At 44.6% G+C, this 21,112-nt stretch overlaps 1 protein-coding gene across 5 annotated transcripts in view; it reads right to left on the minus strand.

Moving 5' to 3' along the window:
• Positions 1 to 21,112, minus strand: part of AKAP13 (A-kinase anchoring protein 13) — a 330,885-nt gene that overhangs the window by 142,735 nt on the left and 167,038 nt on the right. For all 5 annotated transcript variants that reach the window (XM_047736222.1, XM_047736225.1, XM_047736224.1 and 2 more), the window contains exons 6-8: positions 16,710 to 16,908; positions 10,765 to 13,849; positions 6,881 to 7,014 (exon numbers count right to left, since the gene is read on the minus strand). In XM_047736222.1, the coding sequence (XP_047592178.1) occupies positions 6,881 to 7,014; positions 10,765 to 13,849; positions 16,710 to 16,908 (3,418 nt within the window). The remainder of the gene's footprint in view (positions 1 to 6,880; positions 7,015 to 10,764; positions 13,850 to 16,709; positions 16,909 to 21,112) is intronic.

Genomic DNA, 21,112 nt, shown 5'->3' on the forward strand with positions numbered 1-21,112 from the left:
TGGGATTAAACTTTGGTTTATTTGGCTCCATAAACTTTCCATCATGCTTGGCTACTATCCTTGACTGTCAAAATAATGAGATAAGAATGAACAGAAGTGAAATGAGGAGTGTACAAAATGGGCCAGCAGAGTGATAAGAATCAGATTTGGTTCTTTTGTCCCAACAGAAGATTTAAAAAAAAAAAAAAAAGGCACATGCTCTCCTTTCAAAATGTACATATGACCTCTGATCAAGCTGTTCTCTGTGAGAGAGAAAAAAGTAGATTTTTGAAAATATTTTATTTATTTATTTGACAGAGAGAAAGAGATCACAAGTAGGCAGAGAGGCAGGGAGAGGGGGAAGCAGGCTCCCCACTGAGCAGAGAGCCCGATGTGGGGCTCGATCCCAGGAGCCTGAGACCATGACCTGAGCTGAAGGCAGAGGCTTAACCCACTGAGCCACCCAGGCCCCCCAAAGAGTAGATTATTAATACAATTTAAGACTCAGAGCAAAACATCTTGGGAACTGTTCAGGGAAAAAGTGATTAGTTAGGAATCTGGCCATTAAATAGCGTGATTTTAAAAAGTTCCTCACATAATCTGACACACAGAGTCATCCAATCTCTGTTTTTACATGTAACATGGTGGGTCAACTCTACTTCAGTTAAAAAAGAGGTCCTTCACGATTATCCTTCTGGTCCAACACATAAGATACACCTCCCAATATTTGACCACTCGTCCAAAATTAAGGGCTGGAAGGAACTTCAGGGGGGTCCCTAACCATTATAACAAAGGAGAAAACAGGCCAGAGAAATTAGACAAGCTGCTCAAGGTCACTTAAAAACCTTGAGTCAGACCATTAAATTACACTTTTACATATATTTACATATATTATTTTACATATATTATCTGAAGGTTATACTTTTTTAACTTCTGATTTTACAGCCTGAACCTGTGGTTCTTCGAGGCACTTCTTTTTTGGCAACTACCTGGCTAGAATATTTGCAGAATTTCCTGGAAATACTCCATTTCAGAGGAGACGCAGAGAAAGAATATCTCCAAAAAAATCTGTATGAAAAAGCTGAGAAGTAAGTTTTCCTGTGGTTGAAGTGAGCTCTAGCGCCAGACCCATAAGGGATAATTAGGGAGGCCTGGCTCTTTTAAATGCCAAATACAGGCAGAGAAGACTTATTGGCGTCTCGTAAAGAGGCCAATTTGCCTTTCCCTAGGTGACACGCCACAAAACTATATACATAAATATGATAGCAGAAGACATCGTTAAAAGGACCTTTCTTGAAACTGAAAACTTAAATAAGAGGGTATGGTGCGGACGCCATTTTGAATATCAGTGTTAAGGCTTGTCCAGTTAGTCACCAAAAAGCCTGAGAGCTGCCGTATTTTCCTACGGCAGCTGAGCAACAAGGCTGTGACCAGCCACACAAAGCGAGAAGTTTTTAGCCAGACTCCTCGACTAGAGAAGAAAATGCAAGCTCGCCCCCTTGAGACAAGAGAAAGAAAACACCGTGTTCCATTAGAAGTAACAGAAACACAGAGAGAATTCAAGGAGATTTTAACCGGAAATAGTTCAACACTGCCCTTTCCACAACCCCGAAGAAACAAACACTAATACTGTTGTAAAAATAATTAAGAAGGGAAATTCAGTTAATGTGATGTTTTGCTGCGTAGTTATTAAAAAAGGAAGAACGGTTTGGGTTTACATTGCCTTCTTGACTGGGGACCGTGCGTTAAATGAAGAGTAGACTTTCCCAGTAACCTAATACTCAACATATGGGATTTTATAGTTGTGCTTGGGCATATTTGTGCGGGAGTGTTTGGCGGCTAGGACCACAGGCATCCTGACAAGATATACAGGCCTGCTGAATTAACTGTTCCAAATGGCTAATAAGCTTATGTGATGAGCATTTGGAAAAGTAATTATTACAGAGATACTGCAATGAACAGACACCCCAGGGAAGCAAGTTCCTTCCTAATGAACCTGGCCACATACTGAAGGGTAAAATATCCTAAAAGACATGGGATAGGCTGGTCTGCAGCCCTCGGGCAGGGGAGTAGTAGTCAGAATTCTTTCCTGATCACCATGGTGCATATTCTCAAAAAGAATGGTCCCAGAAGGCTTTTGATTCTGCACTTAAGTATCCAATGTCATCTCTATACCTAGTCATATCATTCTTCAGGAAATAAAAGGCAGGTCTGGAAAATCTTAGTAATTTCTGCACCAAAAGCCAACTGCTTGGATAAACAGTATCTTGGTGATATTCAGCGGCAGCTAACAGACTGTGATAAGAACATGAGACTTATTTTAAAGTGAATCACATACATCCTAAAACGGCCAGAGGAATTTTTCCAACCACCACTGAAAACACAGTAGTATAATGTAGTGGCCTTAGAGTCACTGTACGGGTGAGCACCTTTCTGGGGTAGAATGCAAAAACCCATCCAGGTGAACCAGATTCCTAAAAACTAGAACCTCTCGGTTTGACTTTTCTGGAAACCACAGTATAGGACAAACATTATTAAAATAGAAGTTAAGGGGCACCTGGGTGGCTCAGTGGGTTAAAGCCTCTGCCTTCGGCTCAGGTCATGGGGGTCGTGGGATCGAGCCCTACATGGGGCTCTCTGCTCAGCAGGGAGCCTGCTTCCTCCTCTCTCTCTGCCTGCCTCTCTGCCTACTTGTGATCTCTGTCAAATAAATAAATAAAATCTTAAAAAAAAAATACAAGTTAAGTCTAGCTTAATCTAGCTTAAAGAGTTGATTAGCTGTGAAGTACGTCAAGTCACTTAACCATCCTGAAACCACCTTCTCCTCTTCTCCTATACGGTAAAAATGTTGAGACTGCAGAGACTTTAAGGTCCATTCAAATTCTAAAGGTCCCAGAGGTACAACAAGCTCCACATCTCCCAACTCAAATTAATGTCTGATGCCATTCCTGATGCTCTTATAACAGTAATAGAGAAACAAACCGCATCTGATTTAGGAACCACCGTATGCCACTGGTTACTTAAATAAACAGAGACAGAAGTCTGAAGTTGGGGAATTGAATAATAATAATAGTGGCAGGCCCTGTTCTAAGTGCTTGATATATATTAACTCACTGAGTGGGGAAAAATGGCAGGCAACAAAAGGTAATCTGAGAACCTTCAAACCCATAATGTAAGAGGGGATAAGGTTGAATATTAAACTGTGACCAGTATTAAAATGTTGGCATACTTAGTAACAAACCACAACCATTAAGATGCTGATAAAATGACTAATGGGAACAGGTATGTGTGAGTGAATGCCTTGGCCTCCTGAACTGTGAATAATTTTCAATCCAGTGAAGCAGTTATCTCTCTGGACCACCTATCGTCTACTGAGAAACCTGCAGCATCTAACACATACCTGTGTTTCTTAGAGAATATACGCAAGCATTCATCTTCATACAGATTCCTTTATGAATCATGATTTTAAGCATTACTGACTTGTCAAGTAAGGGTTTGTGTACAGCCCGATGGTCAAGCAGGCAAAGGAATGCAAAATTCCTTAAACACTTGATAGTGCCAGACTCAGCAGAGGGCTGTATGCGCTTCGACCCTTAGGTGCTTAGAGAAGGTGACAGAACAGGGAGAGTCCTCTAAGAACTCAGAATGGATTCCTCATTTACATTTACTAGAAAACTGCCATAAATCCTCCATGGTTCCAGGTTTTCAAGACAATAACATAAGATACACAACTTCTTTCTGTTTTAAAACTGGAAGAGGATGATTCAGTGAAGCAGTAATTCAATGAAGCAATGACTGGCCTGTTCCCAAGGTCAACACACAGGCTGGGCATGTGTCAGAAAGATAGGATTAAATAATATTAAACTAATGCCACTCCACCCTCCACTACAGTCTCAAGCTCACTCTTTCAGGGTGAGAAGTAACCCTTTTCAGACGGCAAACACACAGTCCAGGGGGTTAAGACCAGAAGAAAAGAGAGATAGGGAAGCCATGCTCTGGAGAGACAAAGTCAAAAAGTTAATTCAGGAGAGACCCAGAAGCGAACTCTGCCTTTCAACGTGCAGTCTAACACCGAGCGTTTCCACCACAAAACAGAACAACGTGGAAAACAAAACAAGTGTACTTGCTCTGTCCTTCATCTGTTGGCGCACAAGCATTCTCTAGGCCAGGGGCTCACTGCCTGGTTTTGTGTACCCCATGAAAAATCCCAAGAGCGGGCTTTACATTTTTAAATGAGTGACAAAAAAAATTGTTCAAAAAGGAGTATTTCATGACCCGCATGTTATGCGAAGTTCAAAGTTTAGGGTCTATCGATCGAGTTTCACTGCAGCCCAGTCACATTCATGTTCACGTGTAGCCTGTGGCTACTTCCACACAAAGAGTCCAGCTGGCTAGTCGTGACACAGCCTGTCCCACAGAGCCTTAACATACTCTGTCCTTCACCAAAAGTCTGTGGATGTCTTGAAAACCTACACAGTGAATATAGCAAAGGAAGAGTTCAATGGGAAAGAAAAAAGAGAAACTGAGACCCGGGGAACATCAAAGTGTGTGCTCATGCTTTATCCTTCCAGTTCACAGCAGATGGGGCCAGTGCTGCAGAGCAACAGGGGGGAGAGGTAAGTGTTCAGATGTCCCATCAGTCCAATGACACTGCAAGCACAAACATCGCCGCTTCCTAGACCTGAAGACGCACGAAGGTAGGTTTTCTCCAACAAGCGAAATGGAGGCAGACACAATGCCGAAGGCACCAGTACTTCCCAGCAACAGACAGGTCACAGACACACAGGGACCTCCTCAGAAGGCCTGCTCACAGAGCCTGGGGCAGTCAGCAAGGTCACACCCTGCTGTGTTGGCCTCCTGGCTCCCATTCTGGTTGGGTCTGACCTTGGGCCCATCATGGCACTCTCTTGAGGGTCTAATTCTTTCACCTGGGACATGAGGCGCTGACCGACCAGAGGAGCATTCTCTCTCTCAACTCCTCTAAAACCAGAGGGAAAATGAAAAGAGGAACGAGAACAAGGAAAGGAGGAACTTAAAAAAAAAAAAAAGTAATGTTCTGTTTTCTTTATAATGGACAAGATAAAATTAGGATAGAGGTAACCCTCCTGGGAAAGCAAAGGGGCTATGGCCAAGCAGCAGGCTCTCTTCAGTGAGAGACTAAGAAACAGGCATTTGAATTCAAGGATGTGAGTTTGTTCCTTCCCTTTTTTAGGGGCTTCTGGAAACAAAGACACACATGTACCCATGCAGGGTGTGTTCTCTTTTCTTTCCCCAGGGACAAGAGCAACATTTGTCTAAATGCTGCCTGTGCTACAAGTAGCCGCCCAGGCATTAGTCATGAACATGATCTGTAATGAGGAGCGGCTACAACGGTCCGCACCTTCCTACCACTGGACTCCAATAAAATGAAGCCTGCTTATCACAGTTCATACACTTGAAATAGCTTGGTAGGGCACGGTTCTGTTTACCTACTGGGGTAACTTTAAGAAAAAGTACCACATAGCTCTCTGAAGAGCAAAAACAGGGCCCTGTCAAGTCTAGACAAAGAAGACTGATTTTCTGAGGGGAAATACGATTTAGTCTTAAAACTTGATTTTCAGCTTCCAAAGGGTTATTTTTTTTTTTTTAATTAACCAGAAAGGACTTTAAAGCTTAGAGCACTGTTTCTCTCAACAAGTTTGTTTGTTCCCTTGTTTTAAGTTAACAGCTTTTAAACAAAAAGAATCTCAAGAACCCGAAGAAAAAACATTTTTAAAAACTTACTGAATATTAAATACAGAATTACCAGTGACCGCCTATGGCCATACCACCCTGAACGCACCCGATCTCGTCTGATCTCAAAAGCTAAGCCGGGTCTGGTTAGTACTTGGATGGAAGAATTACCAGTGACCCAGGAAATCCTCTACTGGGTATACAAAAACATACATCCACACAAACTTGTACACAAAGGTTCCCAGCAGTATTACTCACAACAACCCAAGAGTAGAAACAAGAAGATCAAACGTGGCCAGTCCACAGAATGGAGTATTACTTGGCAATGAGAAGAAACAGAATATTAATCAGTGTTACAACATGGTTTGACCTTGAAAGAGTAAGCTAAGTCAGAGAAACCGCTTGTGAAAGACCATGTAGTTATATATGATCCCACTAACTATATGATCCCAAGTGACTTTCCAGAAGGGGCAGATGCTAGAGGCAGAAGGGAGATGAGGGACACCCAGGAGCCGGACAATGGGGAGGGATGGGCTGTTAAAGCATAGGAGGTTTCCTTCTGGGATGATGACAGTATTCTGAAATCAGACAGGGGTGACCACTGCTCAGAAATCTACTGAAAACAACTAAACCAGGCCCTTGATACGGGTGGGTCTCACAGTGTGTGAATTATAACTCAATAAAGCTGCTCAAAAAAAAACTAGTGTGACTTTTTTGGTCACTAAAAATGATAGGTTACACATTTTAGACAGTCGTGAACGCTAAATTAAAATCTTTTTCCTATCAGTTTCTATATAAAGAAAGAACAGTCAGGTTTAAGGGGTTACTAGATCCCTTTCTGTGGCACGTTAAACACAATGACAAACTCAAGTCTCGTGCTCCCAGGGAAAATCTTTTTCATTACAGTCTCCGAGGGATCCATGCAGAAGGGCTCATTCCAAACCTGCACTGGGTGGTGCACGTGTGTATGAAAGCTGAACAGAGCCACAAAGACACATCTCCACGTGATGGGAAAAGAGGCAAGGGGGAAAATACTCTCGTTTAAAAAAAAAACAAAAAACAAACAAACAAAAAAAACACGTTCCCCAACCAAACCAAAAAACAAAACAAAACAAACCAAGGCCATACATCAGACACATCAGACCAGGCTAAACACATTTTGTGCTCTGTAGACTTAACTGCCACTTACCGCCTGGGTCGCCAGGCCTTGCTTCACGTCAGGCGTGGCAGCTGCGGCTCCTACGACCACCTCTGCAGAGGCCGAGCTCGCCCTGGCATTACTCAGACAATCCACTTCATCTGCAGCTTTCAAGTCTGGCATTTCTGAAGAGAATAAGGGGGTTACAAAGTGCGTCTGAAAAACCAGGGCCCATGTTTTAGTATTTACACAACACATCCAGGCTTCACGTGTTTTGTTTGCTTTTGCTTTTGTGCAAAATGGGAAAGTATTCATTTGCAGCTGGTGTCATTTCGGGCCCTGCGCTGAGCTGTTCCTTTATCATGAGGTCCACATGGTTTTCCCCTCGCCTCTGCATGGGTTTGTAGCTAAGCAGACGTGCAATCCAATGTCTGCTGAACTTCCATTTTCACTACTGACTCTTCCTGACAAATCCTGAGTGTGGTGCTGACTGCGTATGGGAGGGTAAGTTCACAAGCTTTGAGGAAACAGATCAAGAGCTGAGGCTAGGTGGTCCATCTTGATTATCATCCAAGAAGCCAGAGATGTTTATATTTGCACAGGACACAGAAGAAAGATGTGTCTTGAATGAGATAAAACCTTTTTAGAGGAGTCTGACTTTCTTTAAAAACATACGGCACACTCTCATCTAACCATCACTGCAACAGACAAGACTGAAATATTCTAGTAAATAATATATTTTTTGTATTTTAATTTTTATTTCTTCCCTAACCAAAACATAATCACAAAGAATTTTCTTTTCTTCTTTTTTTTTTTTAATGATTTTTAAGTAATCTCTACACTCAACATGGGGCTTGAACTTACAACCCCCAGATCAAAAGTCATACACTCCACCAACTGAGCTAGCCAGGCACCCCAAGGAATTCCTTTTCTTAACAAAATGTTTTTATATGTTTTCTTTAGAATTATGCTCACTAGACCAAACAGTAGTGGTTTTTGTTACCTGACCACCATATGGTCAAGCAAATACAGGAAGGAAGTGATAACTTGATGTCTGAGACAAACTGAGCCTTTGACTTTTTTCTTTTTTTAAAGGGGGCTGAGACTGGACGTTTAAAATTCACCTCGATAATACAAATAAAAATAGAACTATCATGTCAATTTCATGTGGAAATTTTTCTCTGGCCGATTTCAATCTCGTCATGCCACTACTCTGGCAGAAAAAAAATGTTCTGTACACCACAGGGCAGAGAAGTTTCTTTCACCAAAGAAAAGAGTTTATTCTACAGCACACTGTGACATGCCCAAAGGTCTCCTTTGGGTTTAGGAAAGCTACAGTCCTACAGATGAGCATTCATAAATTCCCTTATTTATAATTATACAATCTTACTAGCAATTTAAACAAGCTTCCTTGCCCAAAGAACAAAAACCTATGTTACATTTCATAAAATGTAAATAAAGTTAAAAAAAAAAAACCAAAAACCCTAAGAAAGCACCTTAGAAGTAAGTACTCACTGATCAAAACATTTCTAAGTAAGACTAATTTTTTTGGTTGTTGATGACTTCTATTTTATTTGGGGAAGTGATTTTTGGCACACCCTTATTATCCTATACCCAGCAAGCGAAAATATGTATCTCAGCAGGCAGCAACCAATCACGACCATGAATAGTGGTTACTGAGACACGAGGGGCACCAGCCACCTCTGCAGCCTGGCCTGGCTGAGTCCCGGAGGACTAACTTCCCAAACCATGGTGATGGATGGTCAGGATGAGTGAAGGGCCGCATCCCCTCCTTATAACAGGCAGTTCTGTGTTTTCTCATGTTAATTTCTATCTGGCAGCGTCTACAAACAGAAGCCGGTGCCACACGGCTCCTTCCAAGTCAGAAGTTATCCGACGTCTCTTCACTCATAAAACACTGTGGTTAAATCCATGAATGGAAGGTAAACTTCCCAGAAATTACCCTTTGGCTGAGATCACACTCAGGTGCTTTTTCTCTAGGGCAATGTGACCTGGGACTTTCCCCAATTCTACCTTTTTTTTTTTTCTTCTTCTGAAGAAAGCCCCTATTTCTTGGTCACTGGCTACTTCTCTCTGTAACATAAGACCATGAGCACTGAACACATATGACTCTTCTTGGTAGCAGAACCAGTAACTCGCCCACACACAATCAAGCCTAAACCCAGAGATACTGAGGAAATTTCATACAACTCATTTTCCTTCCTAAAACCTTAAAAATCGTAAAAATCATTTCATAGCATCTATACTCTAACTACAAACTACCAAAAATCAAAGTCTGAAGTTCTCCCCAGTTTCTACCTTTTCTCTCCGGGTACTAGAGACCCAAACTTCACAGAATTTGCACTTGCTCGGATTAAGTTTGGACTACTGAGCCAGAAAGACAAATAATTCCAGCCCATGTGGCCAAAGACACGGCACCCAAATGAACACAGCCAGGTATCAGCTTACAGCCACTCCCATTCTTCTGAAATGTCAACCTGCCAGGGCCCCCAAAATAGACTTGTTGTTGTATCTTATTTTAAAAATGAGAGACCTTTTCATTTAAATCCTGAGATAGCAGCCAACAAATTTCTAATACTAACAATCCAAAACACGAATAAAACTAAAAACGCCAAGTCACCAAAAATACGGTAATACCTAAAGCTTCTTAAATTCCTCAATGGGAATAAAAAGATCTTAATTGGTTAAAAACCCTTTATCGGGAGTGGAGGGGGGAGGACCACACGTTGCTTTTTCCTAAGCAACTTCTTTTCTGGTTCTGTTGGTCATTTCTCCTCATGCCCCACGCCCACACTTTAAACACATACTACACTTAAGGAGATTTTCAAACATGACAAGAGCAGCAAAAACAAACCAACAATAAGAACAATTCAGGCTACTTCTTACCTACACTGGCTGGGGGTGAGCATGGAGACCCGTGCTCTGTCTACACCTGGCAACAGGTGGCGGCATCAAAGTACGAACCGAACAGACCTTTAACGATTCAGGGGTCAATGCCACCTTGGACTCCAGCTTCGGCTTCAGCTTCAACCCCCAAGAAGTTTTATTCACGTAGTTTATTTCCCCCAAGCCACAGCGGTTTCTCTTTGCGCTCTCTGGACATGGTTACCCACAGATGGAACAGGCTGCTGTGTGAGCAATCTGCTCCGGGCAGCTGCTTCACCGAGATAAGCAGACACAACGTGTGCGCTGTGACAGCAGCTCAGCAGGCTTGGGCGGACATCCTGCATCCCATCCCCTGCCCTGCACACGGTCCCGGATTCCCAGACTGCTGCCCAAAAGCATCAGGCAATGGAACGGGAAGTCAGCTCCGCGGGCAGGAAAAGGAGGGCGTTCTCTCCTTCCCCTCCCCCGCCCCTCCCCCGCCCTCCCCAATGACCTAATACCACCATTTTGGATGTAGGGTCATTCGCGTAGAACGACTCTTACAGCTGTTTCATGAAACCACCCTGACTCTAAATTTGCTCAGAATACAGACTAGGATGACAGGGAAGGAAAGTGTTCTGGGCTCCTAAGCAAAACGTATTTTTTCAACACCGCTTTTCACAGTTCTAGAAAAAAGGACTAAGCCATGTGAATAAAAACATCTGCAAAATTCCTTTATCATTGTAAAGCACCTGCGATGGAGACCCATTTTCTCGGTTTGCAAAACTGCAACTCCTCCGGTGTGGGAGACAGAGCGTTTACAGGCTTCATCAGTCAGGCCTGGAGTCTACAATACAGGAAGCAAAATCTGTCCAACCCTGAGGACGTCCCTCTTCTGACAGTGGTGACTATTAACTTGGCAACTTACCCAATGAATGAAAAGACACTTCTAAACCACAAAGAGGCCTCCTTTCTCTACCAGCATATCTCTGAGGCACTTGAGAGAGTCTGTCCCTCACACTGCTACTTCTATATTCTGCTTTGCTTACCTACTGCGGGCCCAGATCCTTCAGCGGCCAGAACCAGCTTCTCCAGCTTCTCCCTTTCAGCCAAACCCCCTGCAAGGCTGCCAGGGGCTTCTTCGCAGATACTGCCCATGTGTGGGGTCCGCCCAGGCAGAAAAGAGCTCCCTTTCCCTGCAGAAGCACTCTCTGGATGCTCAGTCACTGGGCCTGAGTCTGAAGGGCTGGACGGTGACATGTGACCAGTCCCCTGCCCAGTGATCAGGGCTCCTGAGGACTTGACTTGGTCCAGGACGGCCTCCACTATGCGACTCGCAGCCTCCTCAATGGAGCCTGCTCCTTCGGGCAGAGACACGGCCCAGGGCAGAGGGGGAGTGCCCCCTGCCCTGCCTGGGGCCGGCTCACCACTGTTTGAGAGTCCGGAGTCGGTGGGGAGCTCTCTGGCAGGTGGTTGCTGGAGGACGTGGCGCGCGTCGGCATCCACCTGTGCCCTGCTGCCATCGGCCACGCCACCGCTGTCTGCCTCCTTCCAACCGACAGGCACCATCTCGGGGGCGGCGGTGCCCCGCAATCCCAGCACACCTTTGTCTGCTGAAGCTCCCGGCAAATCCAGGACCACAGTCTTCTCCTGGCTCAAGGCTTCTGAAATCGGGAGGTCCTGGGCGATGTGTGATACAGCCTCTCTTCTGGCCCCGACAGTATCTTCTGTGGCATCAACCACCGAAACATCCAACCCCACATTTCCGCTCACCTCACCAGCACGGCTTTTACCTTGGGATTCAGGGTTCTGCACACCAATATCCAGAGCAGAAGACCGACTGCAAGCAAGAGCCCCAGCCCCATCTGGTGACACACCTGGCAATGCAGCCGAGCCGCTCTGCTCTGCACCCGAGGCTTCCTGGTGTGGGTCTGCAGCCAGACTTGCTCCCCGTGGCACCAGGCTCTGTGCAGCCCCACCTTCAGTCAGCAGCGAGACTGGCGGGGCCACTTCCTGGTTATGCTCAGTTTCTGCATTCAGGCAGGCCAAGGGTGCGCCCCGGGGACTGCTGCGCTCAAGTGCTCTGTCCTCAGCGCAGACAGCCGAACTCCGCTCTCCGCAGAACCCCAGTGCCTCCTGTCCAGGAGGTGGTGTTCTCTGCTCTTCCTGAAACGCTCCTGAGGAACAAGTGTCTTCCTTAACAGAGGCACAAGTCACTGCTTTATCCCTGCTATCTTGTCCTTGAGCTTCAGAGCTTTCCAGAACCACCTCAGTTTTTCCCACCTCAGTCAGAACGGAATTGGAGGCCACAGTGGCCTTACCCGCACACAGCAGAGAAGCGTCGGTGCCCCCTTCAAGATCCAGAACTTCGGGGGCTGCTGAAAGGCGGGGAGCCCCATGTTCCCCACTAAGTCCCATGGGGCTGGTATTCCCCATTCTGGGCTGACAATGGAGAGCAGTGGAGGGTGCGGGCAGGCCTATGGCACCGTCTTCTGAGGGCTGCTTCTCAGGACCGCTCCAATCTCCGCCTGGGCCATCTCCACCATCTGTAGCCGTATGCAGTTCAGAAGTTGCTGTTCCCTTTTCTTTCTGGGAGGGGACAAGAGAAAGTGCGTCATCTTTGGTTACTGATTCACTGCCTGGCCCGCTTGCCAGAGAAGTCTTGTCTGATGTCACAGCCTGGTCTGGTACCAGTTCTTCCTCGGTGCTGGGGACAAGCACCTGTGGCTGCACCTCAAGCATATTTGTTAAAGCTGTTCCGAGGTTCCAATCTTTTCTCTGGCCTTTTTTATCTGAAACTTCAAGAGGACAAAATTCCTCCTGTTCCTGGGTGCCTCTTGGAGGGTCAGGGGTGGCTGTGTGAGCCTGGGGACCTTCACAGCAGAGGGCCGGGGGGAGATGCTGTGTGGGGGGCAGTCCTGGGGCAGTGCCCTCGGGCTGGGTACCTATGCCACCACAGTGTTCCGCAGCCAGGACGCCCCCAGCAGTCACTGTGCTCTGCCCACAGGCAGGGGTGGCACACGGAGTGTCCCCTCCAGGTGTAGAACAGAGGGGTGATTGGCTGATCTGGCTCTGAATGGGAGATGAATCAGTTTCCGATTTCTTGTTCGGCGCGTCTTTTCGTGGCCCTGGGAAGGTCAGATGGGAGGGGGACGCTGCCTCACTTGTGCCTGCCAAGGGAGCAGAAGGACTGAGCCCATCTGAAGTCGTGTCTTCTGCAGCAGCTGGAGCTACTGGGGAGCTCTGACCCACGGGAGCCCCAGCATTCCCTTCACAACTTCTTGAAGCTTCTGTCTCTGCAGTTTTCACAGGGGAGGCTTCTCCCTTCCTAGATGCAAGTAAAGACTCAGCAGGTTCATTAGCACCCGGGGAGCCGGTGGCAGAGACGCCGTTGGGAGCAGCGGCTTTATCTGCAGGCTGACTTATGACTTTTACGTCAGAGGCTCTGGCTGTGCTGATAGGAGAGTCCTCAAACTTTTCCTTTGTACCTTCCCTTACTTCAAGCACATCCTTCTGGATGGCGGCGTCGACGTTCGGGAGACCACGTTCTGTCTCCCCTGCAGTCCCTGGGACGCTGACTGCCAGTTCCCCTCCAGAGAAATGTGGAGTGGGAGCGGAGCCCGGTTGCATGGCCATGTCTCCCTGCAGGAGGTGGTCTCCAGTGCTTAGAGACTCCTGGTCTGTGACCAGTGCAGAAGATTTTGTTCCAGTTTCTCCATTTCTGACTTGACCGGATGGAAAGTCTCCTGTGGCCTCTCCTCCACAAGCAGGTATGCTCAGAAGGCGGCTGCTGGGATCAGACACCACTCCACAGTCCACAGTAAGTGAGGGCTCCGCCTCATCCCCTGCTCCCCCCACACCTTCGGTTTCCTTCTTATAGGAACAGTCTGTATTCTCTTCCGCAGCCACACCTGACAAACTGGAGGAACTTTCAGTCTCCCCCACAGTGCTCCCGTGGCCACACGGATGAGGCTCAGGGTCTTCGGGCAGAGACGAGCGCTGCTGGCTGTCCCTGGGATCTGACGTGCAGCAAAGAAACCGGCCATCTGGATCTCGGGCACTGGGCAGACTTGAAGGATCCTGTGCCGTCACCATTAAGGGCAGAGGACTGTCCATCTGCTTAACATTTGTTTTCTAGGAGGAAAGGAAAGATAGTTATAAAAGTTGCCCATGGGAAAAGATGTCACTGACACGTAGAAGCAGAACTCCTGCTGGAGAGAACTCGCTGCTGCTCCAGCCCTCCTAAGATCACATGAAAAGCTGATCTCAAGAAATACAAATGGATTTTTGCTAGTCCCTGATACCACTTTCCTCTCTTGTAGCTACATAATCCACTGGAGTGATAAAACGGTCAAGAATATACAACATGGGGCGCCTGGGTGGCTCAGTGGGTTAAGCCGCTGTCTTCGGCTCAGGTCATGATCTCAGGGTCCTGGGATCGAGTCCCACATCGGGCTCTCTGCTCAGCACGAAGCCTGCTTCCCTCTCTCTCTCTCTCTCTGCCTACCTCTCCGTCTACTTGTGATCTCTCTCTGTCAAATAAATAAATAAAATCTTTTAAAAAAAAAAAAAAAAAAAAGAATATACAACATGGCTTGTCCTAAATTATGAACTTATTTTAGAAAGGTGACCCTCAAAAACCTTATTTATAAAGGCACACTGACTATCTTTAGCTGAAGAAGATATTTTTAAAGGGTCTTGAGAGGGGCAGAGGTATGCTTCCATCCCACCTCATGTACATGAATAAAAGGGAGTCCTACCCAGTATGGTAAAGTCTTGTCATTTGAAGCTCCTGAGCCTGAAATTCGTACTGAGAAGTTACACGGTGTCCTTTATTCCCCCAGACAGGCTCCGTTCAATCTAGCTTACCACTTTCCATTACGGGTTCATGATTTCAAGAACAGTGGCACAGCAGATCTGTTTTTGATAAAGGCAGTTCCTCTGCTGCCTAGTACTGAATATGAAATAGGAACATATCAAGCCAGTATGATCCAAGTCCCGATTCTTCTTAGTACTGTGGCTTGAGGGAACTGTATGTCATGTCAAAACTACTTTTTGCAACTTCACAGTATTTTAAAAAACAAACAGATTATTACCAACTATATGGAAGTGGCTGAAAAAAACCACCGTTGGTCAACCTGAGGCCAAGGCCATGCTGTGAACTATGAAGACCATGGTAAAGGCTGAAATACAGATTGATGATACACTGAAAAAAAAAACAGGTAAAACCTAGGGTTAAAATCTAAGGTCATAAGTATGCAAAATTTACATGTACATATAAGCAAGGCTAAGGAAAAATGGGAAAAAAAAATACAGCTCATCTTTACAGTGGGTTTGCCTTTCTATCAAGATTTCAGAAATTCTTACACTACTCCTATTTGTTCAACAAATACAAATGACTTTTAAAACATCTGTTTGTTCGGGGCGCCTGGGTGGCTCAGAGGGTTAAGCCTCTGCCTTCGGCTCAGGTCATGATCCTAGGGTCTTGGGATCGAGCCCCGCATCAGGCTCTGCTCAGCAGGGAGCCTGCTTCCTCCTCTCTCTCTGCCTGCCTCTCTGCCTACTTGTGATCTCTGTCTGTCAAATAAATAAATAAAATCTTAAAAACAACAACAACAAAACCATCTGTTTGTTCTTCCCCTTTCTCCGACCTACTGCGATACTCTCATGTGTATCTACTGTGCACTGTTCTTGCTCACTTATGGTTCTCCAACATCAGACTAGTCCCGCCCACCTACCGGCTCTACCGTGAAAGTTTACACATACAAGTATACAATGTGCTGTGCTCAACTAAAGTCTCCCTACTAAGAGAGAACAAAAAAAATGGACTTTCGCAAAAAGCTTCTGTGCTATGCTCCGAAGAGTGTCCAAGTTTAGCTTGTAACCGTCTCCTAAGATCATGAAAGCAGGTCATTCCATTTAGTAAAGGGCAAACATTACAGAGATTCAGGGAAACAAGTGTTGTTTTAGAAGCTCCTAACACACGCGTCCTGTCAGAGTTTTAACTTCTCATAGTTCCTGTCGAACGTTCCCATATCGTGCAGGATCTCGGGCACCCGCAAGCTGGACCACCATCCACCTAGGAAGAAGAGCTCCAAGGGAAAAGCAGGCTTCTAGGCAAGCTGTTCAGAGGAAAAGAAAATGACACCAGTCCTGGCACCAACACGACTGGGAAAGGGAAAGGCAGGCACATCACACACGCCTGCTGTGAAGTGTCTTGGCCTGCTGGCCTCCAAAATAATGCCTGCTCCCAAAGATGCCTCTGGTACCACGCTGACCTGAGAGGACCTTAAATGAAATTACTGTCAAGCTTTTTCCAAATCTAATCAGCTCTGAAATAAACTGGGTGGAAAAATTATCTAAACTTAGCCTTTCAGATGTTATGGCCAAGAGACATGTACCCATATGACGTTTATATTATCCATAATAAATGCTACCAGGGAGTCTGTAATGTTTTTACGTCTGGCAACAACTTTATCTTGAAGGCCTGAGTGGATTATAAAATCTTTATTTTTTTAGTGATCTTTTTACCATACAACTATCAATTTAAATATAATAACATTATCATCACTCATTGAAATAGTTGTGAAAAGGCCTTACTTTTAAGTAAATGTGGTCCTTGTTCTTTAGCAACAATCTCAGAAACTGTTTTGCTCATTTAGCTTTATAAAGCTAAACTAACAAATTAATAAACAGACAAATTTCCTTTTATGCCAGGAAAAGAGAGTTCTAGTTGTTGTGTATTTCTGTATCTGCAGTGTGTATGTGTATCTTTCACTAGTTCAAAAGCCTGGCCAAAAAAAGAAAAGAAAAGGAAAATTCCCGGTCCCCTGTTGCTGTTTTGTATGTTTAAGCAGTAGTATCTAATGCTGTTAAAACTGCTTTGGGTTTCACAATCTCTGAGGAAAACATTTCTGTGTTCTAATTCTAGGAAGGTTCAGTGGGGGAAAGTGTGAGGGCACCAAAGCCTGAAAATGGACATTTTCTTCCTTACCATTAGCTGCTGTTGGATGTTCATAAGTTTAAAAATATGTCCAGTGCAACTGTCTCCAGGAAATGGGACTTCATGACGTGTTTCAGACTCAGAGGTTAAGGTATAGACGTCCAACTCTCGATGATGCCTCACAGAGCAGTCTCCATACGGGATTTCATAGGATAAACTGCTCCAGGAGTCTGGTTCCCCAGCATTCTCCCTGTAAGCAAGCAGCTCTGGTTAGACTACCTGTGTTCTGCTCCCTCACCCGGGGCACAGCTCTTCCTCTCAGCCTTCCCCCACTGCTCTGGAGGCCGTGCAGCAGAGATCTGGTTTCTACAGCTCCCCAGTGAGCCAGGCACGTAACTCACTGCGCCATCCGCCTCGTAAGAGGTCACAGATGGATTAAATGAAAACTGCAGGATTCTTCCCTAAGAACGTTCTTTTGATCAAGATAAAGAGAGGTCTGGGACCTTAAAATAGTTAACATTATGCTAACAACCAATTAATGAGGAAATGTAAGGAGGATGGTCTTAGCCTGGTTTTCAATAGAAGAAAGGCTTATATTAAGCATTTCTCTTACACTTGCACCATATGCTGAATGCAGTTGATTGTACTGGGAAGAGAAGAAGAAATCACTATAACCCATGCAAGGGCACTCCAACTTTCATGAACAGCTCTCAAAGTCAACTGTATAGACAAAGACAACGAAGCCATATCATACTATACTTGTCAATACAATTAGGAAGAAGCACTTGGTTCTAAGAACTTCAAGTTAAAATTTTTTTTAATCTAAAAAAGCAAATGACCTTGCTCAACTCTCATCATCATCAACATACCTCATCTACAAATAAAGCCGACAAAGGCACAGGTATGTAAAGAAAAATCTCTGGGAGGGTGCCTGGATGGCTCAGTGGGTTGAAGCCTCTGCCTTTGGCTCAGGTCATGAGCCCAGAGTCCTGGGATCGAGTCCCGCATCGGGCTCTCTGCTCAGCAGGGAGCCTGCTTCCCCCTCTCTCTCTGTCTCCCTCTCTGCCTACTTGTGATCTCTATCTGTCAAATAAATAAGTAAAATCTTAAAAAAAAAAATCTCTGGGACAGACCTCTACACATGAAATCTCTTTATGAACTAACTGATTGGCCAAGTACTCCAGAGATTCTGGAAGAAGGAGGAAGGTGATGTTTGAGATTACATTTCAAAATGAAGTAAACAGAATCAAGTCTGAAGAAATAACAGACATGCCACACACTGACAAGCAGGAGAAGAAAACCCTCTTGGCAGTGTTTCATTTACTGAACCATAGTTGTCTGTCAGTAACAACCCACCAGATAGTAACTGCAATTTGAAACTAACTATATGCTGTATTATGAAACCCAGAACTGAGGAATCGTGCGCTGGCTGAAGGTCACGATGAAGGCTGCTCCAAAAGAAAACTACTGGAACGTCCACTCTCAAGAGTGACACCCCAGGGGTTGCTTCAGATGACCCTAGCATACACTATGCTCAGTTTTTTATGTACTTAACCAAGTTGCTCTACTTGGAGTAAAGTGACCTCAAGTAGAAAAGTACAGTTGACTCAAGCAACTCGGGTTCGAACTGCACGGGTGCAATTACACACAGATTTTTTTTTCCCCCTCAAAAATACAGTACAGTTCTGTAAATGTATTTTCTCTTATAACTTTCTTAACCAACATCTTTTTTCTGGCTTACTGGATTGTAAAGATACAGTATATAATACACATAACACACAAAATTTGTGTTAATCGGCTGTTGATATTATTGGTAAGGCTTTCAATCAATAGGCTATTAAGTTTTGGGGAGTCAAAAGTTATACTCAGTTATTTGTCAGCGCAGGGGTTAGAGCCCTTAACCTTCTCATTGTTCGAGGGTCAATTCTACTTGTAAGACAGTCACTTAAAAATAAGAAGCCAATCAGCTACACCGAATGAGGGGGGACGCGACTTCTCTGTAATTTCAGCTTTGAAGCTTGGGCTGACACTGCCACTAATTCAGGATAATCTATCAACTGACAAACATAACTAGCATACCTGAGTGCTCCGATTACCACACACGGCCATACTCTAATAACAAAAGGCCTTTGAGAACACAACTTGGTGTATACACCACTCCACTGTGAACCAAATATAATGAGAGAGGACTATCTGCCAAAGCAGGGGCAATTAAAAAGGGACACAATCCGTTCCCAGCAAAATGGGAGTTTTCTACCAATTGCCACTACTACTTCTCAAACTGTTTCCTTTTTACTACCTAAACCTTGAGAAATTCCCACCTGTAACCACAAACTATTTACCTTCTACAGCTCCCATGCTCTCCTTCCAGAGGAATGTGCTGTTGTTGCCACAATTAACCCCGAGTGCTAACCCTTCGATCTCCCAGTTCCTTGTCCCTGTGAATTCTGTTGCTTCCCAGTCTGTCTAGATAGAAACGACTGGTCCCTGCAATTATTCTCTTACTGATTTCATGAATATCTCGTGCAACGGACACTCCTCCAAACCCGTTTTCCTGAAGGTCTGGGTAAACCCCACCATCAAGCAAGAAGCCAGGGGTCAGGCAGTATACCAGGTGCTGGTGACAAACCAAAATTCTCAGCCCGTTGGGAATTTATGTACATAGCAAGGGAGACAAGAGCAGTCAGATTAAATAAAACATCCGGCATTTCTGAGAGAGCAAGTGCTACAGAGAAAAATAAAGCCAGGATGAGATGAAGGTTGCCATTTTATTTTTAATTTAACTTTATTTCATTTAAATTCAATTAATTAACATATACTGTGTTATTAGTTCAGTAGAGTTCAGTGTTTCATTAGTTGTATTTCACACCCAGTGCTCATCACATCACCTGCCTTCTCAATGTCCATCTCCCAACCCAGTTACCCATCCCCCATCCCCCTCCCTCCAGCAACCCTCAGTTTGTTTCTTATACTTAAGAGTCTTTTACAGTTTGTCTCCCTCTCTGATTTTATTTTTCCTGCCCTTCCCCTATGAGCCTCTGTTTTGTTTCTTCAATTCCACATGAGTGAGATCACATCATCGTCTTTCTCTGATTGACTTATTTAGCATAATATCCTCTAGTTCCATCCATGTCATTTTTTTTTTTTTGATGACTGAGTAGTATTCTACTGTATATATGCACATTTTCTTTACCCAGTCATCTGTCAATGGACATATGGGCTCTTTCCATAGTTTGGCTATTGTGGACACTGCTGCTATAAACACTGGGGTGCAGGTACCCCTTCGGATCCCTACGTTTGTACCTGATGGGTAAATACCCAGTAGTGCGATTGTTGGGTCATAGGGTAGCTCTATTTTCAACATTTTGAGGAACCTCCACACTGTCTTCCTGAGTGGCTGCACCAGCTTGCATTCCCACCAACACTGTAGGAGGGTTCCCCTTTCTCCGCATCCTCTCCAACATCTGTCGTTTCCTGACGTGTTAATTTTAGCCATTCTGACTGGTGTGTGGTGATATCTCATGGTGGTTTGATTTGTATTTCCCTGATGCCGAGTGATGTTTTTCATGTGTCTGCTGTATGTCTTCTCTGGAGAAATGTCTGTTCGTGTCTTCTGTTCATTTCTTGACTGGGTTATTTGCTTTTTGGGTGTTGAGTCTGATAAATTCTTTATAGATTTTGGATACTAGCCCTTAATCTGATGAGACATTTGCAAATATCTCCTCCCATTCTGTAGGGTTTTTTGGTTTTGCCGACTGTTTCCTTTGCTGTGCAAAAGCTTTTTATCTTGGTGAATTCCTAATAGTTCATTTTTGCTTTTGTTTCCCTGAGGGTTGCAATTTTAAATGCAGAAGGACTCATTGAGGTGACTTTTTTTTTTTAAGATTTATCTATTTATCTGAGATAGAAAGAGAGAGACAGAGAGAGAGATAGAGGGAGAATGAATGGGGTGGGGGGTAAAGGGAAAGGGAGAGAGAATCCCAAGCAGACTCTGTACTGAGCACAGAGCCTGTTATGGGGCTCAATCTCATGATCATGAGCCTGAGCCAAAATCAAGAGTCAGATGCTTAACTGACTGAGCCACCCAGGTGCCCCCTGTGGTGGCATTTTAAGCCAGTATGTTTTGTGCTCTGTGTTTAGCACTGTATAAGACTTGTCCTGCATCCAGTAATAAAATGTGACTAAGTTCTGGGCATAAAAATGCTTACTGAAACTTTAGATATAATAGTATTAAAAAGTGGACACCACCAGGTCAGTAACTAGAGGGCTGTTTGGTAAGATGAAGAACAGAGCTATGGACTATTACACAGCCATTAAAAATAACAGAAATAACAGTCTAGTAACGCTAAAATCTACAATGTTCAGGGAAATAAGCAAAATAAAAAGGGTAAAAATTTAGGTAAGTCTAGATGGTAAAATGCACAAATAAAATAGTATTATAGTTGTTGGACTGC

The sequence above is a fragment of the Lutra lutra genome, chromosome 7 (assembly GCF_902655055.1).
Source record: "Lutra lutra chromosome 7, mLutLut1.2, whole genome shotgun sequence".
Classification (NCBI taxonomy): domain Eukaryota; kingdom Metazoa; phylum Chordata; class Mammalia; order Carnivora; family Mustelidae; genus Lutra; species Lutra lutra.